General features: G+C 45.3%; 1 protein-coding gene across 2 annotated transcripts in view; it reads left to right on the forward strand.

Moving 5' to 3' along the window:
* Wdfy4 (WDFY family member 4) overlaps nucleotides 1-18,216 on the forward strand; it is a 233,960-nt gene extending 215,744 nt beyond the window's left edge. For both annotated transcript variants that reach the window (XM_028789147.1, XM_028789149.1), the window contains exons 57-62: nucleotides 574-732; nucleotides 10,764-10,943; nucleotides 11,874-12,056; nucleotides 13,991-14,075; nucleotides 16,693-16,804; nucleotides 17,760-18,216. In XM_028789147.1, the coding sequence (XP_028644980.1) occupies nucleotides 574-732; nucleotides 10,764-10,943; nucleotides 11,874-12,056; nucleotides 13,991-14,075; nucleotides 16,693-16,804; nucleotides 17,760-17,826 (786 nt within the window). In that variant the 3' untranslated portion in view covers nucleotides 17,827-18,216. The remainder of the gene's footprint in view (nucleotides 1-573; nucleotides 733-10,763; nucleotides 10,944-11,873; nucleotides 12,057-13,990; nucleotides 14,076-16,692; nucleotides 16,805-17,759) is intronic.
* The last annotated feature ends 6,419 nt before the right edge of the window (nucleotides 18,217-24,635 follow it).

Here is a 24,635-nt window from a genome sequence, read left to right on the forward strand (position 1 = left end):
TCTCTCTCTCTCTCTCTCTCTCTCTCTCTCTCTCTCTCTCTCTCTCTCTGTGTGTGTGTGTGTGTGTGTGTATGTATGTCTATGTGTCTGTGTGTGTGTGTGTAATGGTCTCAGTGTACATTTTAGGCTTCCAGTTGTCTCTGCCTTTTCCTCACTACCCAACCCCCCTTCCACCCCACACTATTCCCATGTGCTATACAATGAATCCTCAACATTCCATGCTTCTGGCCCTTCTTTTTATAACCTTGCCACACCAGTTGCTAGAGGCAGTCATTGCAACTAGCCCCCAAATTCCCCATTCCTGCTCTACCACTATCTCAGGCTGAGCTGTAACCCCCACCCCACACATCACATTCTACTGGTTTTTACAGCTTCTGCATAGCTATGCAGCAAGCATCTGCCTGCTCCCCTCTCCCAACAGACTGGAGTAGGAGCTCTTCCGTGGGAACACATCCGGGATGGCCTAAATTCAGTCACCCAAGCCCGGCTGTGGGCTCACCTATGCATTCCCCACTTCTCTGACATGGCTGCTCAGAATCTGCTGTGTCAGCATTCAGTACTCATCTCTCACAGATCCTGATGACGTTTGAGAACCTGGCTGCCTGGGGTTCCTGTCTGTGTGCTGTATGCCCATCCCCTACAATGATCATCACATCCGGCGCCAGTGCAGTGGTGTGTGTCTGGGAGCTCAGCCTGGTCAAAGGTCGCCCGAGAGGCCTGAAACTCAGACAGGTATGTGCCCCTCATAGGTGTGGTATCTGTGGCAAGCATGGTGCCAAAGTGGGATCAGAGAGTCGACAGCTGACATTTGGGAATGGTTTCAGTCCCTGAGTAGATCTGATGAGCAGGCACCTCCATGGATGTCTGAACATAGCGCATGATGCAGTTGCCTCCATGTAGCCCTGGGCCAGAAAAATCTGTCCCCAGGGCCAGGTGATGCGTGGGGTATTTGCCCATGCTGGCTGTTATAAGGCACATTCACTAACCTTCCCTCACTTAACCTTCTAATGGCCCTGAGAAAGGTGAACTCTTATCATCCTTACAGTCTTGTTTGAAAATAGTTCCTGGGCAGCCGGGGCTACAAAGAGAAACCATGTCTAAATAAATAAATAAATAAATAAATAAATAAATAAATAAGAAAAGAGAAGTGGAGAGAAAAGAAAAGAAAAGAAGAAAAGAAAAGAAAAGAAAAGAAAAGAAAAGAAAAGAAAAGAAAAGAAAAGAAAAGAAGCCAAGTGGCTCTTTCAAGTTCATAGGTCCAGGAAATAGAACTTCAGACAGGAGGTATCATGGACAGAACCCACAGTAGGCTGAGAACAGAGACCTCCAGCTGCTCATCCTGGTGGTGGTGGTGGTGGTGGTGGTGGTGGTGGTCTGTCCTTGACCTGTATTCCTTGAGATCATTATGAAATAGGTTCAAAACAGTTCAGAATATGTTTGTTTTAAATGATATGAAGCATTAAAGGCAATTTGAAATTCACTTTAAAAAATAAGAAATTCTTTGCTTTCTGTGTAAAAATGTTTCATTTCTGCACACTACTGACTCCTATATGCATATTTATACCTTTCCAAGTCATACAGATATTTTTGTTCCGTTTTCAGCTAGCTTATCAAATTGTTTCCATTTTTCTATAGCTTCTATAATTTGCATTTCAATTGTTCCAGATGATTCCATTTCCATAAAATTACATTTCAATTGTTATGTCAGTGTACCATGGTTTCATAAACCATTTCTTCTAAAACTAGACAATTGGTTATTTGCAACTTTTAACCATTTTCAACAGTGCCACGGAAGACATGTCATATATACATGCTGCTTGCTTCTGACTAGTTGTTCCTTATGATGTGTTTTGAGGGAGGCTACTGAGCAATGACACAAAGCTTTCCAAAATTACTCTCTAGCTCTCCGATGCCTTCAACAATTAACTGAGACTACCCACCTCACCACAAAAGGAGGTCATGGAAAATTATTTTGAGAGGTTTGATTTTACTGTGTTGTATTTATATTTTGCTAGATATAGGATGATATAACAAAGTTGTTTTAATTACATGCATTCTGCAAAGAAAAAGAAAGAGGAAAAAAGAAAGGAGAGGGAAAGAAAGGAAAGAAAGAAGAAAGAGCCTACTGGGTACACATTTAGAACTGCTGGGCTCTGCCTTGGATTTCCTGCCTTTCATGATGGTGGGCATTGGATGTCTCCTGACACTGCAGTTTCTGGGCCCACGGATGTCAGCAAACCATGCCTATGTAGACAATGCCACACCATGCCATGCACACTGGTCCTCTACACAAAGCAGGCTAACTTGATTCTGTAATGCAGCCTGTGTTGCCACTCAGAGTCAGAGCCATTGTCTCTGAAGCCCCAGACTACCCACCTCTGGAACTGTGTCAGGATCCCTTTGCCTATACCCTTTGGTGGTGTTATGTCCTTCATGGTCAGAACTTCATCATTGGACTCAAGTCATTCTGAAGGTTAGAGGATTCTTGTCAATCTCTTCTTCCCTCTATTTTCATGCTTTTGAGACAACTCAATCTTCAGTGGATCATGTCCAGAGATTTGCCACCACCATCTGGTTGATGTCTCATTAGGATCCGTTGGGGACAAATGGGAGCTTGTGGTAATAATTTTTTAATAGCTGTGACCAAGCAAAATGACAGCTTTGAAAAATGATGCTCAGTCTCACTGACCCGAATGAGTGAGCAGTTTGTCTTTCCCAGGGCTGAGGCTCTATCCATTGTCGAGCCAGCCCAGTTCCATTCTGGAGTGCCACTCCTCTGGCCGATGCTAAGGAATGGCAGGCATATTCAAACAGAGAACCACCTCAGGCATCTCTCTGGGATGCTTGGGATGGAACCTTCACTATTGCCAGGAGCACTGGACCCAGGAGGAATTTGGCTCCTTAAGATACCTGGAAAGAGGACCCTCACCCTTACCCTCACCCACTACCTTTCCCCACCTGCACAATGTCCTCTGAAGCTTGGCAACTGCAAGATCCTGCTTAGCAACTGCAGATAGACTCAAAGCAGAGTACCTTGTCTTCTTAAGAATAGCAGGGAGACCATAACTCAAGCAGTGTACCATATCTTCTGAAGAACAGCAGGTAGATCATAATTCAAGGCAGTGTACCGTATAGACCATGACATGTTTCAAGGCACAGGCCAAGAAGATTTTGTACTTTTCCACCACCTGGCCCCTCTTACCCCCTCCCCTTGTAAAACATGCTATAAAAAAGCATTTCATGTTCAAAAAACAAAAGGAAATATGTATAGAAAAAAAGTCAATGAAGACTAGCAAGAGACTGGATTTGTGGATAGTTGTGTTTTGACTTAGAGTGGGTGTCAAAGAAAATGGACTTAAACAGAAATTTTAGTTCTGATTATAAGATTAAACATAGATTCATTGTTATAATTGACATATTAAATATGGGTAATAAAGGCCTTCCCCATAGCCTGCACCAAAAAAAAAAAAAATACCTGGAAAGAGCTGTCTTTTTTTTTTTCTTTTTTTTTTTTTATTGGATGATTTATTTACATTTCCTATGTTGTCCCCTTACCCCATCCCCCACCACCCCCTGGGAACCCCCAATCCCCTCGCCCCTCCTCCTTCTTCTCTGTGGATGTAACCTCTATCTACACCCCCCCACTCCCACCTCCCCACCCTCAAAATTCCCACCCCCTGGGGCATCCAGCCTTCATGAGGTCAAGGTTCTCTTCTTCCACCTATGCCCAGCAGGGCCCTCCACTTTTACATATTCAGCTGAAGCCCTGGATCCCCCCCTCAGTGCTCCCAGGCTGGTGGTTTAGACCCTGGGAGCTGTGGTTGGTTGGTATTGTTGCTCTCCTCATGGTGCCACAAACCCTTTCAGCTCCTTCAGTCTTCACTCTAACTCCTCTATTGAGAACCCCATGATCAGTTCAATGGCTAGTTGTGAGCATCTGCCTCTGAATATGTCTGACTCTTGAAGGCCTCTGAGGAGATATCCATATCAGGCTCTTATCAGCATGCACTTCCTGTCTTCCACATCAGCATCTACCTTTGGTGATTGCACATGGGATAGATACTCAGGTGGGGTGGTCTTGAGACGGCCCCTCCTTCAGTTTCTGTCCCTCACTTTGTCTCCATATTTGCTCCCTTGAGTATTTTGTTGCTCCTTCTAAGAAGGACCGAATCACCCTCACTTGGTCTTCCTTCTTTATGGGCTTCATGTGGCCTGTGAGTTGCATCTTGGGCATTTCAAGGTTCTAGGCTAATATCCAATAATCAGTGAGTGAATACCATGTGTCTTCTTTTGTGATTGGCTTACCTCACTCAGGATGATAATTTCTAGTTCCATCCATTTACCGAGGAACCTCTCAAATTCATTGTTTTTAATAGCTGAGTAATACTCCATTGTGTAAATATACCACATTTTTTGAATCCATTCCTCAGTTGAAGGACATCTGGGTTCTTTCCAGCTCCTGGCTATTATAAATAAGGCTGCTATGAGCATAGTTGAGCATATGTCCTTGTTATATGTTCGAGCATCTTCTGGGTATATGCCTAGGAGTGGTATAGCTGGATCCTCGGGTAATGCTATGTCCAATTTTCTGAGGAACCGCCAGACTGATTTCCAAAGTGGTTGCACCATCTTGCAGTCCCACCAACAATGGAGGAGTGTTCCTCTTTCTCCACACCCTCGCCAGCATCTACTATCACCTGAGTTTTTAATCTTAGCCATTCTGACTGGTGTGAGATGGAATCTCAGGGTTGTTTTGATTTGCATTTCCCTGACGACTAAGGATGCTGAACATTTCTTTAGATGCTTCTCGGCCATTCGAGTTTCTTCCGTTGAAAATTCTTTGTTAAGCTCTATACCCCATTTTTTAATAGGGTAATTTGGTTGTCTGGAGTCTAATTTCTTGAGTTCTTTGTATATATTGGATATTAGCCCTCTATCAGATGAAGGATTGGTAAAGATCTTTTCCCAATTTGTTGGTTGTCGTTTTGTCCTATTGACAGTGTCCTTTGCCTTACAGAAACTTTGCAATTTTATGAAGTCCCATTTGTCAATTCTCGATCTTAGAGCATATGCTATTGGAGTTCTGTTCAGGAACTTTTCCCCTGTGCCCAAGTATTCGAGGCTTTTCCCCACCTTCTCTTCTATTAGTTTCAGTGTATCTGGTTTTATGTGGAGGTCCTTTATCCACATAGACTTGAGCTTTGTACAAGGGGATAAGAATGGATCAATTTTCATTCTTCTACATGTTGTCTTCCAGTTGAACCAGCACCATTTGTTGAAAATGCTGTCCTTTTCCACTGGACAGTTTTAGCTCCTTTGTCAAAGATCAAGTGACCATAGGAGTGTGGGTTCATTTCTGGGTCTTCAATTCTATTCCATTGATCTTCCTGCCTGTCTCTGTACCAATACCAGGTAGTTTTTATCACTATTGCTCTGTAGTACAGCTTGAGGTCAGGGATGGTAATTCCTCCAGAAGTTCTTTTATTGTTGAGAATAGTTTTCGCTATCCTGGGTTTTTTGTTATTCCATATGAATTTGAGAATTTCCTTTTCTAACTCTGTGAAGAATTGAGTTGGGATTTTAATGGGGATTGCATTGAATCTGTAGATTGCTTTTGGCAAGATGGCCATTTTTATTATATTAATCCTGCCAATCCATGAGCATGGGAGATCTTTCCATCTTCTGAGATCTTCTTCAATTTCTTTCTTCAGAGACTTGAAGTTCTTGTCATAGAGGTCTTTCACTTGCTTGGTTAGATTCACACCAAGGTATTTTATATTATTTGCAACTATTGTGAAGGGTGTCATTTCCCTAATTTCTTTTTCAGTCTGTTTATCTTTCATGTAGAGGAAGGCTACTGATTTGTTTGAGTTGATTTTATAACCAGCCACTTTGCTGAAGTTGTTTATCAGGTTTAGGAGTTCTCTGGTGGAAGTTTGGGGGTCACTTAAGTATACTATCATATCATCTGCAAATAGCGATATTTTGACTTCTTCCTTTCCTATTTGTATCCCTTTGACTTCTTTTTGCTGTCTAATTGCTCTGGCTAAGACTTCCAGTACTATATTGAATAGGTAGGGAGAGAGTGGGCAACCTTGTCTAGTCCCTGATCTTAGTGGGATTGCTTCAAGTTTCTCTCCATTTAGCTTGATGTTGGCTACTGGTTTGCTGTAAATTGCTTTTACTATGTTTAGGTAGGGGCCTTGAATTCCTGATCTTTCCAAGACTTTTATCATGAAGGGATGTTGAATTTTGTCAAATGCTTTCTCAGCATCTAGTGAGATGATCATGTGGTTTTTTTCTTTAAGTTTGTTTATATAGTGGATTACATTGATGGATTTCCAAATATTGAACCATCCCTGCATTCCTGGGATAAAACCTACTTGATCATGATGGATGATTGTTTTGATGTGGTCTTGGATTCGGTTTGCTAGAATTTTATTGAGTATTTTTGCATCGATGTTCATAAGGGAGATTGGTCTGAAGTTCTCTTTCTTTGTCGGGTCCTTGTGGGGTTTGGGTATGAGTGTAATTGTAGCTTCATAGAACGAATTGGGTAGTGTTCCTTCTGTCTCTATTTTGTGGAATAGTTTGAAGAGAATTGGTATTAGGTCTTCCTTGAAGGACTGATAGAATTCAGCACTAAAACCATCTGGTCCTGGGCTTTTTTTAGTGGGGAGGCTTTTGATGACTGCTGCTATTTCCTGAGGGGTTATGGGACTATTTAGATGGTTTATCTGCTCCTGGTTTAACTTCGGTACCTGGTATCTGTCTAGGAAATTGTCCATTTCATCCAGGTTTTCCAGTTTTGTTGAGTATAGGCCTTTGTAGTAGGATCTGATGATTTTTTGAATTTCTTCAGTTTCTGTTGTTATGTCTCCCTTTTCAGTTCTGATTTTATTAATTTGGATACTGTCTCTGTGCCCTCTGGTTAATCTGGCTAAGGGTTTATCTATCTTGTTGATTTTCTCAAAGAACCAACTCCTGGTTTTATTGATATTTTGTATTGTTCTTTCTGTTTCTATTTGGTTGATTTCAGCCCTGAGTTTGATTATTTCCTGCCTTCTACTCCTCCTGGGTGTATTTGCTTCTTTTTGTTCTAGAGCTTTTAGTTGTGCAGTCAACTTGTTAGTGTGTGCTCTTTCCAGTTTCTTTTTGTAGGCACTTAGAGCTATGAGCTTTCCTCTTAGCACTGCCTTCATGGAGTCCCACAAGTTTTGGTATGATGTGTCCTCATTTTCATTGAATTCTAAAAAGTCTTTTATTTCTTTCTTTATTTCTTCCTTGACCAAGTCATCATTGAGTAGAGAGTTGTTCAGTTTCCATGTGTACGTGGGTTTTCCATTGGTTTTGTCATTATTAAAGACCAGTCTTAGTCCGTGGTGATCTGATACGATGCAAGGGATTATTTCAATCTTTTTGTATCTGTAGAGGCTTGTTTTGTGACCAATTATATGGTCTATTTTGGAGAAGGTACCATGAGGTGCTGAGAAAAAGGTATATTCTTTTGTTTTAGGATGAAATGTTCTATAGATGTCTGTTAAGTCCATTTGGTTCATAACTTCTGTTAATTTCAAAGTGTCTCTGTTTAGTTTCTGTTTCCATGATCTGTCCATTGCTGACAGTGGGGTGTTGAAATCCCCCACTATTATTGTGTGAGGTGTAATGTGTGTTTTGAGCTTTAGTAAAGTTTCTTTTATGTATGTAGGTGCCCTTGCATTTGGAGCATAGATGTTCAGAATTGAGAGTTCACCTTGATAGATTTTTCCTTTGATGAGTATGAAGTGTCCTTCCTTATCTTTTTTGATTAATTTTGGATGAAAGTCGATTTTATTTGATATTAGAATGGCTACTCCAGCTTGTTTCTTGGGACCATTGGCTTGAAAAATTGTTTTCCACCCTTTTATTCTGAGGTAGTGTCTGTCTTTGTCACTGAGGTGCGTTTCTTGTATGCAGCAAAATTCTGGGTCTTGTTTGTGTATCCAGTCTGATAGTCTGCGTCTTTTTATTGGGGAATTGAGACCATTGATGTTAAGAGATATTAAGGAAAAATGATTGTTGCTTCCTGTTATTTTTTTTATTAGAGGTAAAGTTATGTTTGTATCTTTTTTGAGGGTTGTTGGAAGAGTACTTACTTGCTTTTCCTAGGTTGTAGTTTCCCTCCTTGTGTTGGCATTTTCCATCAATTATCCTTTGAAGTGCTGGGTTTGTGGGAAGATATTGTGCAAATTTGGTTTTGTCATGGAATATCTTGGTTTCACCATCTATAGTGATTGAGAGTTTTGCTGGGTATAGTAATCTGGGCTGGCAATTGTGTTCTCTTAGTGTCTGTATGATGTCAGTCCAGGCTCTTCTGGCTTTTATAGTCTCTGGTGAGAAGTCTGGTGTAATTCTTATAGGTCTGCCTTTATATGTTACTTGACCTTTTTCCCTTACTGCTTTTAGTATTTTTTCTTTGTTTTGTGCATCTGATGTTTTGATTATTATGTGACGGGAGGTATTTCTTTTCTGGTCTAGTCTATTTGGTGTTCTGTAGGCTTCTTGTATGTTTATGGGCATCTTGTTCTATAGGTTAGGGAAGTTTTCCTCAATAATTTTGTTGAAGATATTTACTGGCCCTTTAAGTTGGGAATCTTCATTCTCATCTATACCTATTATCCTTAGGTTTGGTCTTCTCATTGTGTCCTGGATTTCCTGGATGTTTTGAGTTAGGAGTTTTTTGCATTTTGTATTTTCTTTGACAACTGTGTCAATATTTTCCACCGTATCTTCTGCATTTGAGATTCTCTCTTCTATCTCTTGTATTCGGTTGGTGATGCTTGCGTCTGTGACTCCTGATCTCTTTCTTAGGTTTTCTATCTCCATGGTTGTCTCCCTTTGAACTTTCTTTATTGTTTCTATTTCTAGTTTCAGATCCTGAATGTTTTTGTTTAATTCCTTCTTTGTGTTTTCTTGCATTTCTTTAAGGGATTTCTGTGATTCCTCTTTAAGGGCTTCTATCTGTTTACTTGTACTCTCCTGTATTTCTTTAAGGGAGTTACTTAATTCCTTCTTATAATCCTCTATCATCATCATGAGAAGTGATTTTAATTCTGAATCCTGCTTTTCAGGTGTGATGGGGTGTTCAGGGCTTGCTGTATTGGGAGAATTGGGCACTGATGATGCCAAGAAACTTTGGTTTCCGTTGCTTATGTTCTTGCGCTTGCCTTTCGCCATCTGGTTAACTCTAGTGGTACCTGCCCTCACTGTGTAAAACTGGAGTCTGTATTTCCAGTTATCTTGCTTATTGCAGAGCTCCTCAGAGTCCAGAGGTCTCTGTGGTCTTATGCTCCTAATCTCCTGGGTGGAATAACTCCTGGGACTCAGGCCACCTCTTGGATCTGGAAATCCTTCTGCTCTGAGTGCAGTGGGTCCTCGATGACTCAGGATTCAGTTTCAGCTGCTCTGAGTGCAGTGGCTCCAGCTGCTCTGAGTGCAGTGGCTCCTGGATGACTCAGGATTCAGTTTCAGCTGCTCTGAGTGCAGTGGCTCCTGGATGACTCAGGATTCAGTTTCTCCACAGGCAGGAGCAGACCGACTCTGTGTCTGCTCCAGCCCAGAGGACCAGGCAGGGGCAGAAGGGAAGTGGAATTCCGGAGGGGCGGGGTTTGGGTAGCTGCTGTGCCCTGGATGTCCCTGGCTCCCCGATCTATCTCTGGGGTTTAGGGAGTGAGATGGAGATCTTACCAGCTGCTCTGAGTGCAGTGGCTCCTGGATGACTCAGGATTCAGTTTCTCAACAGGACGGGAGCAGACTGACTCTGTGTCTGCTCCAGCCCAGCGGACCAGGCAGGGGCAGAAGGGCAAGAGCTGTCTTAAAGCCAGCCATGAATCAAGACTGAAGGCTAAGAGCAAATAGTCGAAGCCTGAAGGTCAAGAGCAAGTCCCCAAGACACCATAGGACATGAACTTATATCCATAGGTCTGAAAAAGTCACATTTTATACCAGCAAGAAAACTCAGCAGGTAAAAGTGCTCACTGCCAAACCTGTCAACCTGACTCTGAATCACATCTTTAGTTAGACCCAGTGGCTCTTGCTGATAATTCTGACACTGTAATCCCAGTTTGGGCTGGAGGTTCATGAGTTCGAGACTAGCCTAGGCTATGTTGTTATTAGCCCTTTCTCAATACAAAACACCAAAAGTGTGAACACTTTTTATAATGACCTGCCTTGCAGCTTTTCTTTCCAATCTGGCTTAAGAACTGCTTTGTCTCCAAGTCTCCCAAAATATAATACATCACTAACTTAAGTATGCATGAGGCTTCTTGGATGGAGGTGTGAAAATGTAGATTCCAAGGTACCATCACCATAGTTTCTCTTTTAGCAGACCAGGGATATATCCACTAAGACCGTAGATCTGCTGAGCCTACTGGCCTGGCTGTCCTTGGCCATTTGAAATCTTTGCATACTAACAGTCTGAGGGGCTGCTTCAGATTCAAGAAGATTAAAAGGAGCAGGCAGGCATAAAGACACTCAGGTCCCTTGCTGGACTACTACAAAGGGACGACTGGCTATTGCTTCTCCCCAGGTCCTAAGAGTCAATGAGACCAAGAGGCCAGCACGTACTCTTCCCACCCCCAGCCCCACATAATAACTTGTCTATAAAATTACTGACTCGCTCTGAATCTCTCTTTCCTCATCTGGAACTCAGAAGCAGAGGCAACCTATTAGTAGCCATACTGCAAATCTCCCTTATAACTCGTGTCTGTGTCTCCTGTTCCTAGGCCTTGTATGGACACACCCAGGCTGTCACATGTCTGACAGCCTCTGTGACCTTCAGCCTCCTGGTGAGTGGATCCCAGGATCGCACTTGTACGCTGTGGGACCTGGACCACCTCTCTCGTGTGGCCTGCCTGCCCGTCCACCGGGAAGGCATCTCAGCTGTTGCCATCAGTGATGTCTCGGTAAGACCTGCTTTATTTCCCCATTTCTGGGTCCACTTCCCCTGTCTCTGAGCCTGCACAATAGTATTTTTGGACAGTGCTGCAAAAGAAAACTCAGGAACAGACTTAGGATGATCATTCCCAAATGTGGATGTGGCTCTCTGTGTGCCAACCATCCCCTGCCACTGAAAAGCAGGGCACTAGGAGATGTTGCTCTAGGATTTACACAGCAAGGTTGGTCGGGAAGATATGTCCATGCCAAACCAAGCCTCAAGATATAAATGAACCCTTTAGGAGACAGTAGGGTAGTGTCTTCCTGAAGGTTCAGAAGGACATTGCAGGGTTCTATGAGCCATCTACTGTCACTGGCACCTCTGTATGCTGTCCTCCATTAGATGGAATCCAAATTTCTTCATGGAGGCAGTGTTAAACAGCAGTTGTAGGTCCCTTATCTGGAGAGACAGGGGACATCTTCAGATCAGATCTTTTCTAGAAGCCAAGACATTGTTAGGGAACAGGATCTTGGAGGAATCTAAAGCCTGTGCCAGTGTCCTAAAGCACAGACTTATTTTGGTTAACCATTTCAGACACTCCAGTCTATGCTAGGCTGGCTCCATTTCCTGGGGCCTGAGTCAAGGCAGAACAGCACAGAGAAGGAACATGATGGGGCAAAGCTGTTTATATCATGGCATTCAGGAAATAGCTAGAATGAGCAGAGACAAGATACATCCTTAAAAGCCATATCCTCAGTAACCAACATGGACAAACCTAGTTTCCACCGTATCTCAATACCACTATTCAACTATGATATGTAAGTGGGTTGATGAGATCAGAGTCCTGTAAGAAGACGTGAAATAGGGTCACTTCTATGTACAACCTAGGTGACTGAGCATTACTGTGTAAACTGCTGGTGAATCTTGCATAAAATGAAGCCACATCTCCTTGCTATAGGGAACCATTGTGTCCTGTGCCGGAGCACATTTGTCCCTGTGGGATGTCAATGGACAGCCCCTGGCCAGTATTACCACAGCCTGGGGCCCAGAAGGAACCATAACATGCTGCTGCATAGTAGAGGGGCCAGTGTGGGATGCAAGCCATGTTATCATCACAGGGAGTAAGGACGGCATGGTTCGGGTAAGTAGTTTCGGACGGAATGAGTACCCAGCATGATGACTGTGTTTATCTCATTTATTCACTCCTTCCATGAGTCAAATACTACATATGGAATTTGAAACTATTCCATACCGGATATCTACAGAAAATTAAGGGAAGGGTGGTACATTTTTATGGCAAAGTGTTATAAGGTATGAACAATGAACGATTAAGTTCAGTAGATTATAGCACAAGAATGGAAGATATAGAAAATGAATCAAGCCAACCTACCAAACCGTTTATTCACTAATCGATCTACCCACCTACTGGCTGTTTATCTTTCTACCCATCAACCCACTCACTCATTATTCATCCAAGCTTTTGTCCATCTTTCTATCTATCCAGTAATCCATTCATCGACCTATCAGAACTTCCATCCAGCTATCTAACCATCCATCTATCCGTCAACCCACTTACCTAACTCTTGGTATCATGCCAAGGATTTCATACAAGCCACTGCAGGTCCTTTTTATTGGGGCACCCAGTTTTTTAAAGAGAAAAAAAATGCTCTGCTTGTAGTATGTGCCATGGTTGAGAGCAGAGAGTAGCAGAGCTTTCAGAAGGACCTCCAGGAAACCATGAAGCAAAGGAAACACTGAAGTCAGGAGATGCGGTGGGAAAAGCAGGACTCCAGATGGGTTTTCTGAGACCGGCACGGAAGATGAACGAATGGGGGAAGAGGGTGGATAATCAGGAGTCTCACCTGACACCCTGACCTGTGAGAAGATTCTGCCTCTGGAGAGAAGGGCAGTGATACTTCTCAGGCTCAGGTGAAGAATAGATTTCCCTCTGGTGGACGTACCTCAGGAGAGGTGGTATTTTGGCTGAGATATGAGAATGAGAAAGAGTTGGTATATGTGGAGGCCAGTGGGCCAGCACGGATGGTGAGAGATAAGCCTGAGAAGAGATGTCCCAGGACCATCTCCTACAGTGTTCTCAGTGAGGGGCACATGACCCCTGGCCTTAGCTGGCCAAGACATTGAAAGGTCATATAGCTATAGGCTTGGTGGGTATGATCTAAACCCAGATGAGAAAGAGAAACTGGAGTGACTGAGCCACGAGTACATGACTTCCTTGAGTCTGCCTCAGTCATGTGTAGGAATAACTGTGCTCAGCCTTCATTCATTTAATGTAGTGACTGAGCTCCTGGTAGCTCCAGTCCCAGAACTGAGTGAGGTGCTGGGGAGCTCAAAGAAACACTTGAATGGCTGTTGATTTTGCCTCCAAAGGGAAGTTCAGACTTGCAGATGAGAAGCCATATGTAGTCATCCTGTGGGTGGGCCCAGAGACGATGTCCTATCAATAGGAAGGAAGACAGACGGTGGGGTTTGGGGTTAGATAAGGCAGGGGAGGAACTGTAGAGATGGCTCAATGGCTTAAATACTTGCTGCTCAAGCACTAAGACCTGAATTCAGATATCTAGCACCCATTTAAAAGTTGGATCTAAAAAAAAAAAGTAATTTGTGTGTCAAGTGCAGGCATTAGGAGGTGGTGACAGGTGCTTGCTAACTAGCCTGTCTAGCTGAAGTGGTAAGTGCTTTGGTGAGAGCTCCTGTTTCAAGACATAGGATGAGAGTGAAAATTAGATGCCCAAAATCGACCTCTGACCTCTACGTGCTTACTCGAGCACATGCGCGCGCACACACACACACACTACAGAGTTGCCGAATGGGGAGGAGGAGATCTACTTAAAAGTGAAGCCATGAAAACTGCAATCCTTGCAGGCTGAGGCACCACCAGGGGAGCTGAAACCTAAACACCCCATTTCCTGACGATACCATCAGAAATGAATGCTCAGGGTCTATCCCCATCCATCAGGGCCCCCTAGGTTCGAGGGAATAAAGATAAGCCACCTTGACCCTGAAGACAGTATAATTCTACCAGGCCGTGACATACATGTTCTCTTTTCTGGACAGATTTGGAAGACAGAGGATGTGAAGATGTCTGTTCCCAGGCAGGCAGTGATGGAGGAGCCCTCCACTGAACCCCTAAGCCCCAGAGGTACCTGCCTGGAGATCTTGACTCATGTTGCCCTCCTGTACACCTCTCCCTTTGTATTGGTTTCCTTGCTCAGTAACTTGCCCAAAGTTGTCCAAAACTTTCTGCCATGTCCACTTCTGCCACTAAAGCAGCCACAGTGATGCTGACTTCAAACAGGATCACATAGTTGCCCTCACAATCCCCTCTGCTACAAAGGCAGGCAAAGCCCTCATCATCAAAATGACACTACTGTCAGCTACTCAGTCATCCCTGCTACCATCCCAGTCTTCACTGCAAACATCGTTTCTGCTCACCCACAACTTCAGAAGATTATGCTCAGCACCAAGCTGTCTCTCTTGTTGACCCACGAAGGAAGAAAGCACATTACCATACTTGGAGAGTCCCTTAATCTGCCAAGTACTCCTGTTAGCTCCCTGAAGCAGTAACCACCCACAGAAGGGGATTTTTTCCAATCTCAGGCATACTTTGGGCATGGTGGCCATTTTTAATTAGTTTACTTACCTCTATTGTATTTTTTGTGCCTCCCTGATTCATGCAGACGTCCACTGTGAGTTCTCCCAAGAGGACACACAGAATTTGTTGGGGCTCTACTGTGTCCTACATTCTACTGATATCGAAAAGCCCTTCCTTTAGCACTTCTAGGAATTTGTCATAATCTGGGTTGAGTCAGAGCATAAACATCACAAAATCATGAACTGTGTCCAGCTCAGTGTCCTGGTCCCTCTGGGGTGCTTGGAGGCCATGAGGAGTCAGTCCATCTCAGTGTGAAAGAGAAGCAAGTGCTATGTGCTCTGGAACTCTACACGTCCTTGGAGAGCAGCAGCCACAAGCCCTCAGTCCTGTTTCTGTTTCATGGGAGGAGCCAGCTCAGGAATCCTTTTCCCTTGGTTATCTGTGAAGCAAGTCACATGTATGACACCGAATGTCATCTTAATCTCAGGATCAACTGCCCCCTTCAGATCCTAAAGTATGAACTCATCCCCTGACTCACAGATCCTCAGTGCAGGGACAATGGATCCCCAGCTTCTGTTTGGCACAAACAGTAGTAGCCATGTGGTCTGGGGAACAGGAAGGGGACCGGGCTGTAGACCCAACTCCATCCCACATTTGCTGTGGTCCTGTTTCTTTTCTGCTAGCTAAGAATATTTCCTGTAATTCCAATCTTTTAGTGCACACAGGGCATGGAGAAATAATAGACAAGAATCCACTCCACAGAATTCATTCCTCAGACTAAAAAAAACAAAACAAAACAAAAAAAATCTCCTCTTTGAACACAGCGATATTGACATTAGGAAAATTACAAGATGGTTTCTGGCTGACAAGAAGTCCCAGGACCCTCATTCTTCCCCTACTGTCTGTCCTGACCTGAGGTTACTGCTGCCTTGTAGAATCTACAGCAAGTGGGCTTTTAGGATTGGAGTTACCAATAGGATTAAATGACAAAGTGGTACACAAATAGTTAAAAAAAATTGGATAGAATCTCTCTTAAAGTCAACGAGTCTGAACGCAGATTTGTGAACGTAACCCACTGGAGGGCCCTAAGAAGGAAGCAGGATGCCATCGTCATAATGCTCAAAACTGTTTTGTTGGAAAGGGATCAGAATTAGGCAATGACATGTGAATATTTGCATATGTGTCCTATTGGTGTGTATGTTATTGCACACCCTCAAATGTCTTCAGAGGCAAGAAGGGAGATCTGTAAACACACTGAGGATATGCATTGCGGGCAGTTGTAATCTAATTTCTGCTTGGAACTCATTTATTCATCGTCTGTGGTAAGAACTAGCCCACTGGAGCATGATTTGCTTCAGAAAACAGCCCCTGGATCCGGACTTAGGGAAAGAGTGGTCTTAGGACTTGTGCTAGGATTTCCAAGTGTCTGTCTCCATCCATGGGCAGTGTTCCTGTCTCATATCCTCATGTGCTCCCTGTTGCACTGGCTCTTCCGTACCCATAGGAGGCCTCTTCAACATCACTGGGGGAATTCAGCAGCATCAGGTCCCGAGACAATGAAGTGCTCTCATTGGGCCATGCCCACCTGCTGTCTCTCCATCTCACCCTTCATATCGAAGGAATGACTGTCTGTCTGTAAATGTAGTCATTAGAATGAGTGAGGTAACAATCATTGAGTTATATTTCTTTTTTGAGAAAATTCTCTCAGCATTTAATTATTGGTTGGGCGTGAGAGGATTTAGCTAAGTTGATAATGCAGACTTTATGTAATTTATTTTTACTAGGCAATTACAGGCGGCATTACACCCTGGCAGCAAGGTATTGTGGGGCATCTTATTAAGCATAAAGCCAGTAAACACTGATGAACAATTTTGCTGAACTAGGCATGCAATTTAGAAAGCAATAATACACAAATCCAATTTGGTACACAATGGATACCGCGGCACGTCAGCACATGTAACTATCACAGCCTGCAAATTAAATTGGGACGGCCCTTTTTTGCAACAGCACAGGCCAAGATTAAATATATTTTCCCCCTCAATTTAACAAGTTGCTGACCACAAATATAAATGTTTGTATCTGTGTGGTCCTATGTATGAGTGCACATGGCCTTTGTGCTTGAAGCCACCGGTGATCTAACTTTTCTCTCTCACACTTTCTACAGGTCACAAGTGGGCCAAGAATCTTGCCCTGAGCCGAGAACTGGATGTCAGTGTTGCTTTGAGTGGCAAGCCCAGCAAGGCAAGCCCTGCTGTGACAGCTCTGGCCATCACTAGGTAAGAGTCACAAGCCTAAGAACTTTCTGCAGGACTCCAGCAGAGGGCGCCACAGCCAACCTAGCTAAATCCCGACATTTCCAGCTGGGTTCACAAGATGAGGCCCAGGAAGCTCACATCAATCACTACAGGGACCAAGGCAGGTCCATCTTGTTGCTAATCCCCATATGCTCTTGATCTCTATCTCACGGATATGCATAGATTCACGAAGAAGTGCAAATGGTAGGGAAGTATAATTTGTAGTTTTGTCTTAAAGAGGTCCTTTTGTCCTGAATCCCACTAGTGATAATAACATGCTGAGGATGACCATGGTACATGGGGGGAAAATGCTCTTTGAAATCACTTAGCCAGTGCAGAGTAGTCTCAAAGATGACAGTGATTTATTATTTTAGTTGTCATGGTGATCCAGTTAACCCTTCTAAGTAGTTGTGGTCTCAAGAGCAGCTGACTTTCCACTCTTTCTTCTCTCCCTGGCCTGCAGAAGCCTTCTGGAGTCCCTGGTGTAGGACATACAGAGTGTTCTGGATGCCAGGATGGCCTACATGGGGTGGTATGGGGGTGGGGCAGCAGAAGGAGAGTGGACCTTCACTCTTTACTGGAGCTCACACTGATTGCTCTGCCAGGGCTGCGGCTGCATCCCTCCTAGGCAAGATGCTCTTCCAGAGCTCCATCGGCAGAGATAGAGAAAGACCTCAGCCAGCCTCTCAGCACTTCAGCTTTCTCCCAGGGCTTTGCAACCTGCAACAGTCACTGTTCAAACCCCCCCACACACACACACACATGCTCAGGCCTACCCAGAGTTCATCTCTCTCATTCCCTCCAATAGCTTTGGAGGAGACAGGACATGAGCAGTTTCACCGTGTCTTGGATACAGCCCTTCACACTGTGATTTCTGGGATGTGTGTCTCTGATCAAATGGCCTCCAGCACGCTTACCTTTTCTTTTTCTTCCTAAGGAACCAGACAAAGCTGTTGGTTGGTGACGAGAAGGGGAGAATCTTCTGCTGGTCTGCTGATGGGTAGGAGAAAACAAGTGCTGGAGGTACCGACCTGGAAGCTTGGTGCCCTGGGGTCGACAGCAACAGGCTACAGGCACCAAGGTGTTGTGTATAGCCTGGGCTATGTACCCAGATCAAGCTTTGGGGGGCTCCTTTCCCCACAGTTCGCAAGGAGTCCCTGATGATTTGCACTGTGTACCCCAAACATGTCTGTAGTCTACAAGACTTCTATGAAAAGGATCCTGGTAGACACTGATGCTGGAAACTGACCTGCTGGTGACAAGCTACATGGGAAATTTCCATGTGACTCGTCTCACCAAGGCTTATTGCACTGGAAAAACAAGAGGGTGGGTAGTGGTTCACGGAAATAACCCCGCTGTCTTTATTTTATTAAAACATCATTTTCCAAATGGAAGGCTGCTTGAGTGTCACCTTGCCTGGTTTCATCTGAATTCTCACAAGTCTGCAAGGTTCACGGGTGTGAGAGGTGTTGCTGAACACCCACAGGCCATACATGTGAGTGCCACTTGGCACAGGCACAGGAGCATCGGGTAGGGCAATGCACCAGGCCCAGGCATCCCTACCCAACTTTACAATAGAAGCAGGTGGAGGTTCTCAGCCAGGCCCCGCCTTGGTCAACTTGTCCTGCTTTCCATTGAGTTCCTCACTTTGATTTGAGCTGTTGCTCATCTTGGAGAAACAGTGACTGTGTAAACTCAGCTCCAGTCCTTTCCCTGAAATTTCCCCTATAGGGGCCAAGTAGGGATATGACACCTCATGTTTCTCCAAGCCTGAAGAGGTGCCTGTCTTTACTCCAGGCTTAGGGGTGGTAGGAAAATGAACTTGGTGTCTGATGGCCTCTAAGTCACCCCACCTTTAAGGAGAAGTAAGTCAACCTAAAGATAATTATTAAGGAAGGAGAGGCAGTATGTGGCCATGTAAACACAGCAAAAGAGCACAATCAGGCATCCTGATTTATCTCTAAACTTCTGGGGTCAGCAAAGAGGAAGCTTGGGAGGAGCCTATTTTTAGGTCCAGGACACCCTCCCCGGATGGGAAGGCTCTCGTCTGACCCTGGGATCAAGGATCACGCCACCTCCCACATCATCCGCATGCACGATTAGCAGACGGTCCATTTGCAATCCCTTGTCCGGCTGGGACTGCTCGGGAGGGCTATAAATATAATAGCAGAGAGTACCGCTCCCTAGGAAGGCCGAGAGGCATGCCATAAATATCAGGGCTGGGCCTGCTGTCATTTTTCAATACATAGTCTTTAGCATTTATACAGAGCTGAAAGGTTTGTTGGTCAAAAGTCTGCCTTCAGTACCCTCATTCTGTAAGAGTTTTAGCTTTTATTTGCCCCTTATCAAATGGTCCTGGGATTTACCAGCCTAGCCTCAACCTGCTCCTGCTGTGTCTGAACTACATGAGGAGACAAGTTTGGGTCTTCATGCTAGAATCTTAGGGCTAAGATGACAATGCAAACAAATGAGATTTGAGGTTATAATAAACAATATCCCATACTATGGAGTAGGCACAGGTGGCATTCTAGCTGACTGTTAGCTCAGGCTCCTGTAAAAATACCCCACACTGGGTGGTTTAAGTTAGAGAAATTTATTTCATAATTCTGGGGACTAGAAGTTAAAGACCAAGGCGCAGACAGGTTTGATTCCTTCTGGGCCTCTCTAATTTGCAGATGTCACTTTCTCCTATGTCCTGGATCCTTGTGTAATCTCCTCTCTTCCTGTCTGTGCCCTACTATCTTCTTAGAATGACACCAGTTCTAATGGATACTAATCCATCAGTATCCCTTGCAAAAGCCCCAGGCATGTCAGGCTACAGGAAGGAAGAGCCGATGGACCAAAGTGGATGCTATTGCTCTTATTCTGGGGAATAGAGGCTGATGAAGGGCAGCGTAAGTGAGAGCAAGGAGCAGAGATGGCCATCCTCCCCAGGGAGCAGCTCCCCAAGAGTCAGCTAGGCAAGGATTGTGTGGCAGAACGTCCAGAGTTGATGGTCCCAGGAATGACAAGCTGGAGTCCAAGCAAGCCCAAGCAAACACCCCTCCATGTGTGGAAGAAGTTGGAGGAGACCTGTGTTGGGGTGTCATGTGCGGGATAGAATGTGGACGGGGAAGATGGATGCCTTGGTATTCAGGAGTTGATGGAGGTGCTGTGAGGACAGGGAGTAGCTGCAGGAGGATGGGGCACTGTGGAGGAAAATGGTACAAGGTAGGAGAACCAGCCACTGCTGTGTATCTTGGAAGATTTGGTGGCACCTGGCAATGGGGTCTTGGATGCATGTTACCTGCAGGAGGAAAACTGCATTGTACTGATCCAGAGGAGGACACAGATGTCCCTGAGCCCTGGAAGATAAGACTGGGTTGCAGGCTCCTGAGGCATCAGCAGCAGAGCATGCTGGGGTGAGGTAGGGGCTACAGAGAGCAGGGCAGAGCTGGGGTGAAGTCAAGAGGTCCCGATCCAGTAGAGGCTAAGGCCAGACATTTACAGCAACTTTAGCAGGAGGTTTTTGGTGGCTTTAGTGACCTCAGTCATTCAGTCATCTGGTACTAGGGACCCTGGTCTGATGGAGGGAAGACAGGGCAGAGGTCTGGAGATGGAGGAGAGGGAGCTGATTTGGTACCACAGCCACAACTGAAGGACAGTCTGTCAAAGCAGGAGCATCAGCTGCTGGGGACAAGGAGAGATTATACAGATCCCTGCTGCCATGCCAAGGTCTGAGCAGGGACTATGAAAAGCCTGTAGGCACAGATGGTACCTGAGACAGAGATAGAAATACTCCATTAAGTGAGTAGGTGATGGGTCTGGGACCATTCGCTCCTAGCGTCTCTACTTCCTGCCAACCTCAGCTTGTTTCTGCATCTGTAAAACAGGACCCCAGTGTCTGTCTTTGGACTTGTCATAAGATTGAAATAGTGTTCAGTGTATAATAAAATGATAGAACATAAAGTAAGGCCCATTATATGATATATGACTTATCATAAATATAATGAAATGCTTGGGGACAGAGCCAGCTCAGGCTGACATCCATGGCATGCTGCAAGCTTTCACTTTATAATGTGTCTGTCCATTCACTCACTAGTATGTCTTGCTGAGCCAGCCCCTGTATTAGAGCTCTGTGACAAATCTGGGGAACAAGGGGAAGGAGGCCCGGGGGTAGGACGAAAGGGGGTGGGCGCAGGGGCAGCAGGGGTGAGGATAGCAGGAAGACTGGCTCCCACACTGCATCTCAGCACACTGCAGCAACGCACACTGGATGGTGCTGCTTCAGAAGCATGCTGGGATGGAAGCCAGGCTCTCAGAGGTCCTGGCACTGTGCACAGGAGGCCTCCTCTTCAAACAACGAGGAAACATGACAGAATGGAATGAAGAGGCAGTCACCTCTGCCACACAGCTGGCCAACTAGCTTACAGTTCCAAAGCTTCTGAGGTCAGGGACTCACTTCACCAACTGTAATCTGCTCAGCTATGGCCCAGCAGCTATGGTGCCCCACCACACTGATTACAAGGGTCTCATTCATCCCACCTTGAGCCTCTGTTTCACAGGGAAGTGCCAACTCTGGTCACCTTCCGTGGGCATGCTCTGGTCCAGCCATTTGTTTCAGAATGTGTACCCTTGTCTTCACTCAGCCTGCTACATCCTGTGAGGGATGAGGAAAGGCAAGCTGTGCAGCTGGACTCATTCTGACCATAGGACTGAGGAGAATGGGGATCACTGTGAAAGCACAGGGTTGGCATAATGGTGGGCTCATGAATCTTGGAAACTAGCTCCCCCCAAAGACTCATGTCAGACTCTTCTCTGAATCTGGACAGACCTAGCTTTATCTGAGACAAACGCCTACCATGTATTTCTCGTACCTGAGAGATTCAATTTTTAACCAAGTGTTTTGTGTTTGTATTTGCCAAATGAGGATGTTGCTGCCTGGACAGGGGGATAACAGGATTCTATAGATGACAAATGAATTGTCTATACAGAAAAGACAGTCATTTAACAATGGAATCTCAGAGAGGGCCCATGAGGTCTTGTGGCCAAGAGACTTCTAGGTTCTTTCTGGCAATCTTTCAGAGACCGTGGCCTCCTGATCTACACTGGCCCCTATCTTTCATTCCTTCATGCTCCAGGAGAAAATCTCAGACCATGGATGGGGCAGCAACTTCCTGCCCCAAGCCAGCAGCAGGAGCCAGTGTGGAGAAGTGAGTCACAGGGACTGTGGAGAACTCAGAGATTGGATTTGCCCATATTAAAATGCAGCAAAGCAGGGCACATTTGGGGAGGAATAGACTCTTCAGATGGAAATCTAGATGAAATTTGTTTAGCATAAAAATCAAATCGCACTGAGCCCAAATCAGCTTTCTGTCAGTGAATTCCTGGGCACATGTCAGACGGAGGTAGGTGTGGGTTCGTGCGTGGGGGTGTGTCCACTGCATGCATGTGCGTGTGTGTGCATTGGTTTCAGTTTTTCTTTTATGACACGCTGCCGGCAACACCTTTGTTAGCCTCCCCAGTAAACAGCAGGATACTCCAAGTTGCTTCCTGCCTCCAAGCTCTGGGAGGTTCAGAGAACATTTGTGTTTGCCTTGAGTTGAGATCTGAGCTGAGCTCCCCCAAGCTGCTGCATCCTCATAACACCCCTGTGTAAGACTCTTTACTACCTTTTGCCAGGAACGCACCACAGTAGCTTTCCTGATCCCATCGTGAAGGGAAAGGGCAATGACCACCCTGCAGGTATCATAAGAGTGATGCTTTGCAGCCTGAGGTCTGCACAGGCACTGGACACAGCAGTCCTCACTAGCGATGATGCAACCATCCACCGAAGCACTGGGCAAGCCCTCAGTCACCTGCCTTGCACAGGGTCCATTGAGTATACAGTCGATGCCAAGCTGAGAAACTGACGGGAAGGGGCTGACTCCAGGCACAGATGCCTAACACACAGCTCCTTTTAAATCTGAGGCCATTGTGGGTAACACAAAACCTCCACTGGTCACTTCATACGTGCAGAAGCACACACAGAGCAGAGGCCTTGCTTAAGTTTAGACAGCTTGACTTGGCAGTGGCAGAACTGTCTGAGGCTCAAGTCCAGCATGCCCCCTGCAGTACACAGGAGTCCTAGACCACTGGCAGAAGGAAGTCTGGAGCCCTAGCCTTGCATCAGGAATGGCTGTCACACTTTTGTCTGCTTTGGGAACCCTGTCCTCCTACCGATTGCTTTGTCCAGCCTTAATAGAAGGGCTTATTGCAACTTGATATACCATGTTTGGTAGACATACCTGGGAGGCCTGCCCTTTTCTGAAGAGCAAGGGAGGAGTGGATTGAGGGGAGGCTGGAGAGGGGAGAGCTTGGAAAGAGGGGGGAGGGGCAACTGCAGTTGAGATATAATATACAAGAGAATAAGTTAATAATAATAATAATAATAATAATAATAATAATAATATAGAATGGCTGTCTCACTCACCTCCCACTGGGGTTTGAAGAGGAAATGGTTAAGATGCTTTTGGTTGATGGGGAAAAAGTGAGTCAGGACCTGTGTCAGAGAAGCCCGGCTTGAACCCCTCCTATGACAGAGGTCGTCCTGGCGCTGTGCTGGTGGGGTGTATCCTCATGACCACAGCTCACGCGTGGTCTCTTCTCCCCTCAGGCAGTGGTTTCTCCTTCTCCCTCCCAACAATCCCCTCTGCTCCACCTAGCAGCCCTGCCAGGCGTCATGCTCTCTGCCTCGGTTGTCTTTACTTCTTGTTGTTGTTTTATAGCACAGGACAAAAAGCAGTTAATGGCCTGTAGGTTGCTCTGAAAGTTAAATAAGATAATTGTATGAAACTCCTAGTACAGAGCATGGGCCTCTGGAGTGGTAACAGCCATGCGGGCAGAGACAGTTTTCACACAGGGTCCGATATGAGAATGGTAGCTTGGCTGCTCCTTCCCTCCCTCTAGCTGTGTGAGTTCCTGTTGAGATGTGACAAGGCTCTCCATTGCTGCATCCCTCTCAGGTTTGGCTCTGTCACCGCTCGGTCATTTTCACAGCATTTGTCTTCAGTGTCACTCGTTTCATTGTTCTCAACACTGACCTCCTTTAAGCATTGATGATCTGTGACGCCACAGGTTGGATGTAATCCGTGGCTTTCTAACTACACCAAGACAGATGAAAAGGAATGCCTTGGCTATGCAGTTATGTGTCCCTTGGGACCCCTGATGACCCTCTGGAGGAATCTGTCCTTACCAAGGTCCTAGGGCAGACAGTGAATTTTGTCTAGGAAGCATATGCTCGAGAAGAGGTCCTGAACACATTCTCCCAAGCCAGGGCAGCGGAGCCAGAAACAATTTGCAAATCGCTTATCTTGCCAAAGACACCTATACAGATTGTAATGAAAAATTCTTGGTTTATTGATAAATAAAACAGTAAAAACATTTGACTTACACTTCAACCAAGAAAATCCCTGCTTTCACAGAAAAGCTTTCAATGTCGTTGTCATTAAAAAAATGCAAATGAGAGCTGGGCACATTGGCACAGGCTTTCATTTCAGCACTGGGGAGGTGGGGTAGAGAGGATCAGGTCATCCTAAGCTACTTACTGAGTTCAATACTCGAGGCTCAAAACAGTTTTAAAAATAAGTGATTAGTAGAAAGTAAGGGAAAGGGAAGGAAGAAAGGAAGGAGAAAAGAAGGAAAGAGAGAAGAGAGGGAACAAGGGAGGAGGGGAAAAGGAGGGAAGAAGGAGGGTGAAGAAGGGTGAGGAAGGGAGGGGAGGGTGAGGAAAGGAGGGAAGGGTGAGGGAGGGAGGGTGAGGGAGGGAGGGGAGGGTGAGAGATGGAGGGGAGGG

This window comes from Grammomys surdaster, unplaced genomic scaffold (assembly GCF_004785775.1).
Source record: "Grammomys surdaster isolate TR1022 unplaced genomic scaffold, NIH_TR_1.0 125789, whole genome shotgun sequence".
Lineage (NCBI taxonomy): Eukaryota > Metazoa > Chordata > Mammalia > Rodentia > Muridae > Grammomys > Grammomys surdaster.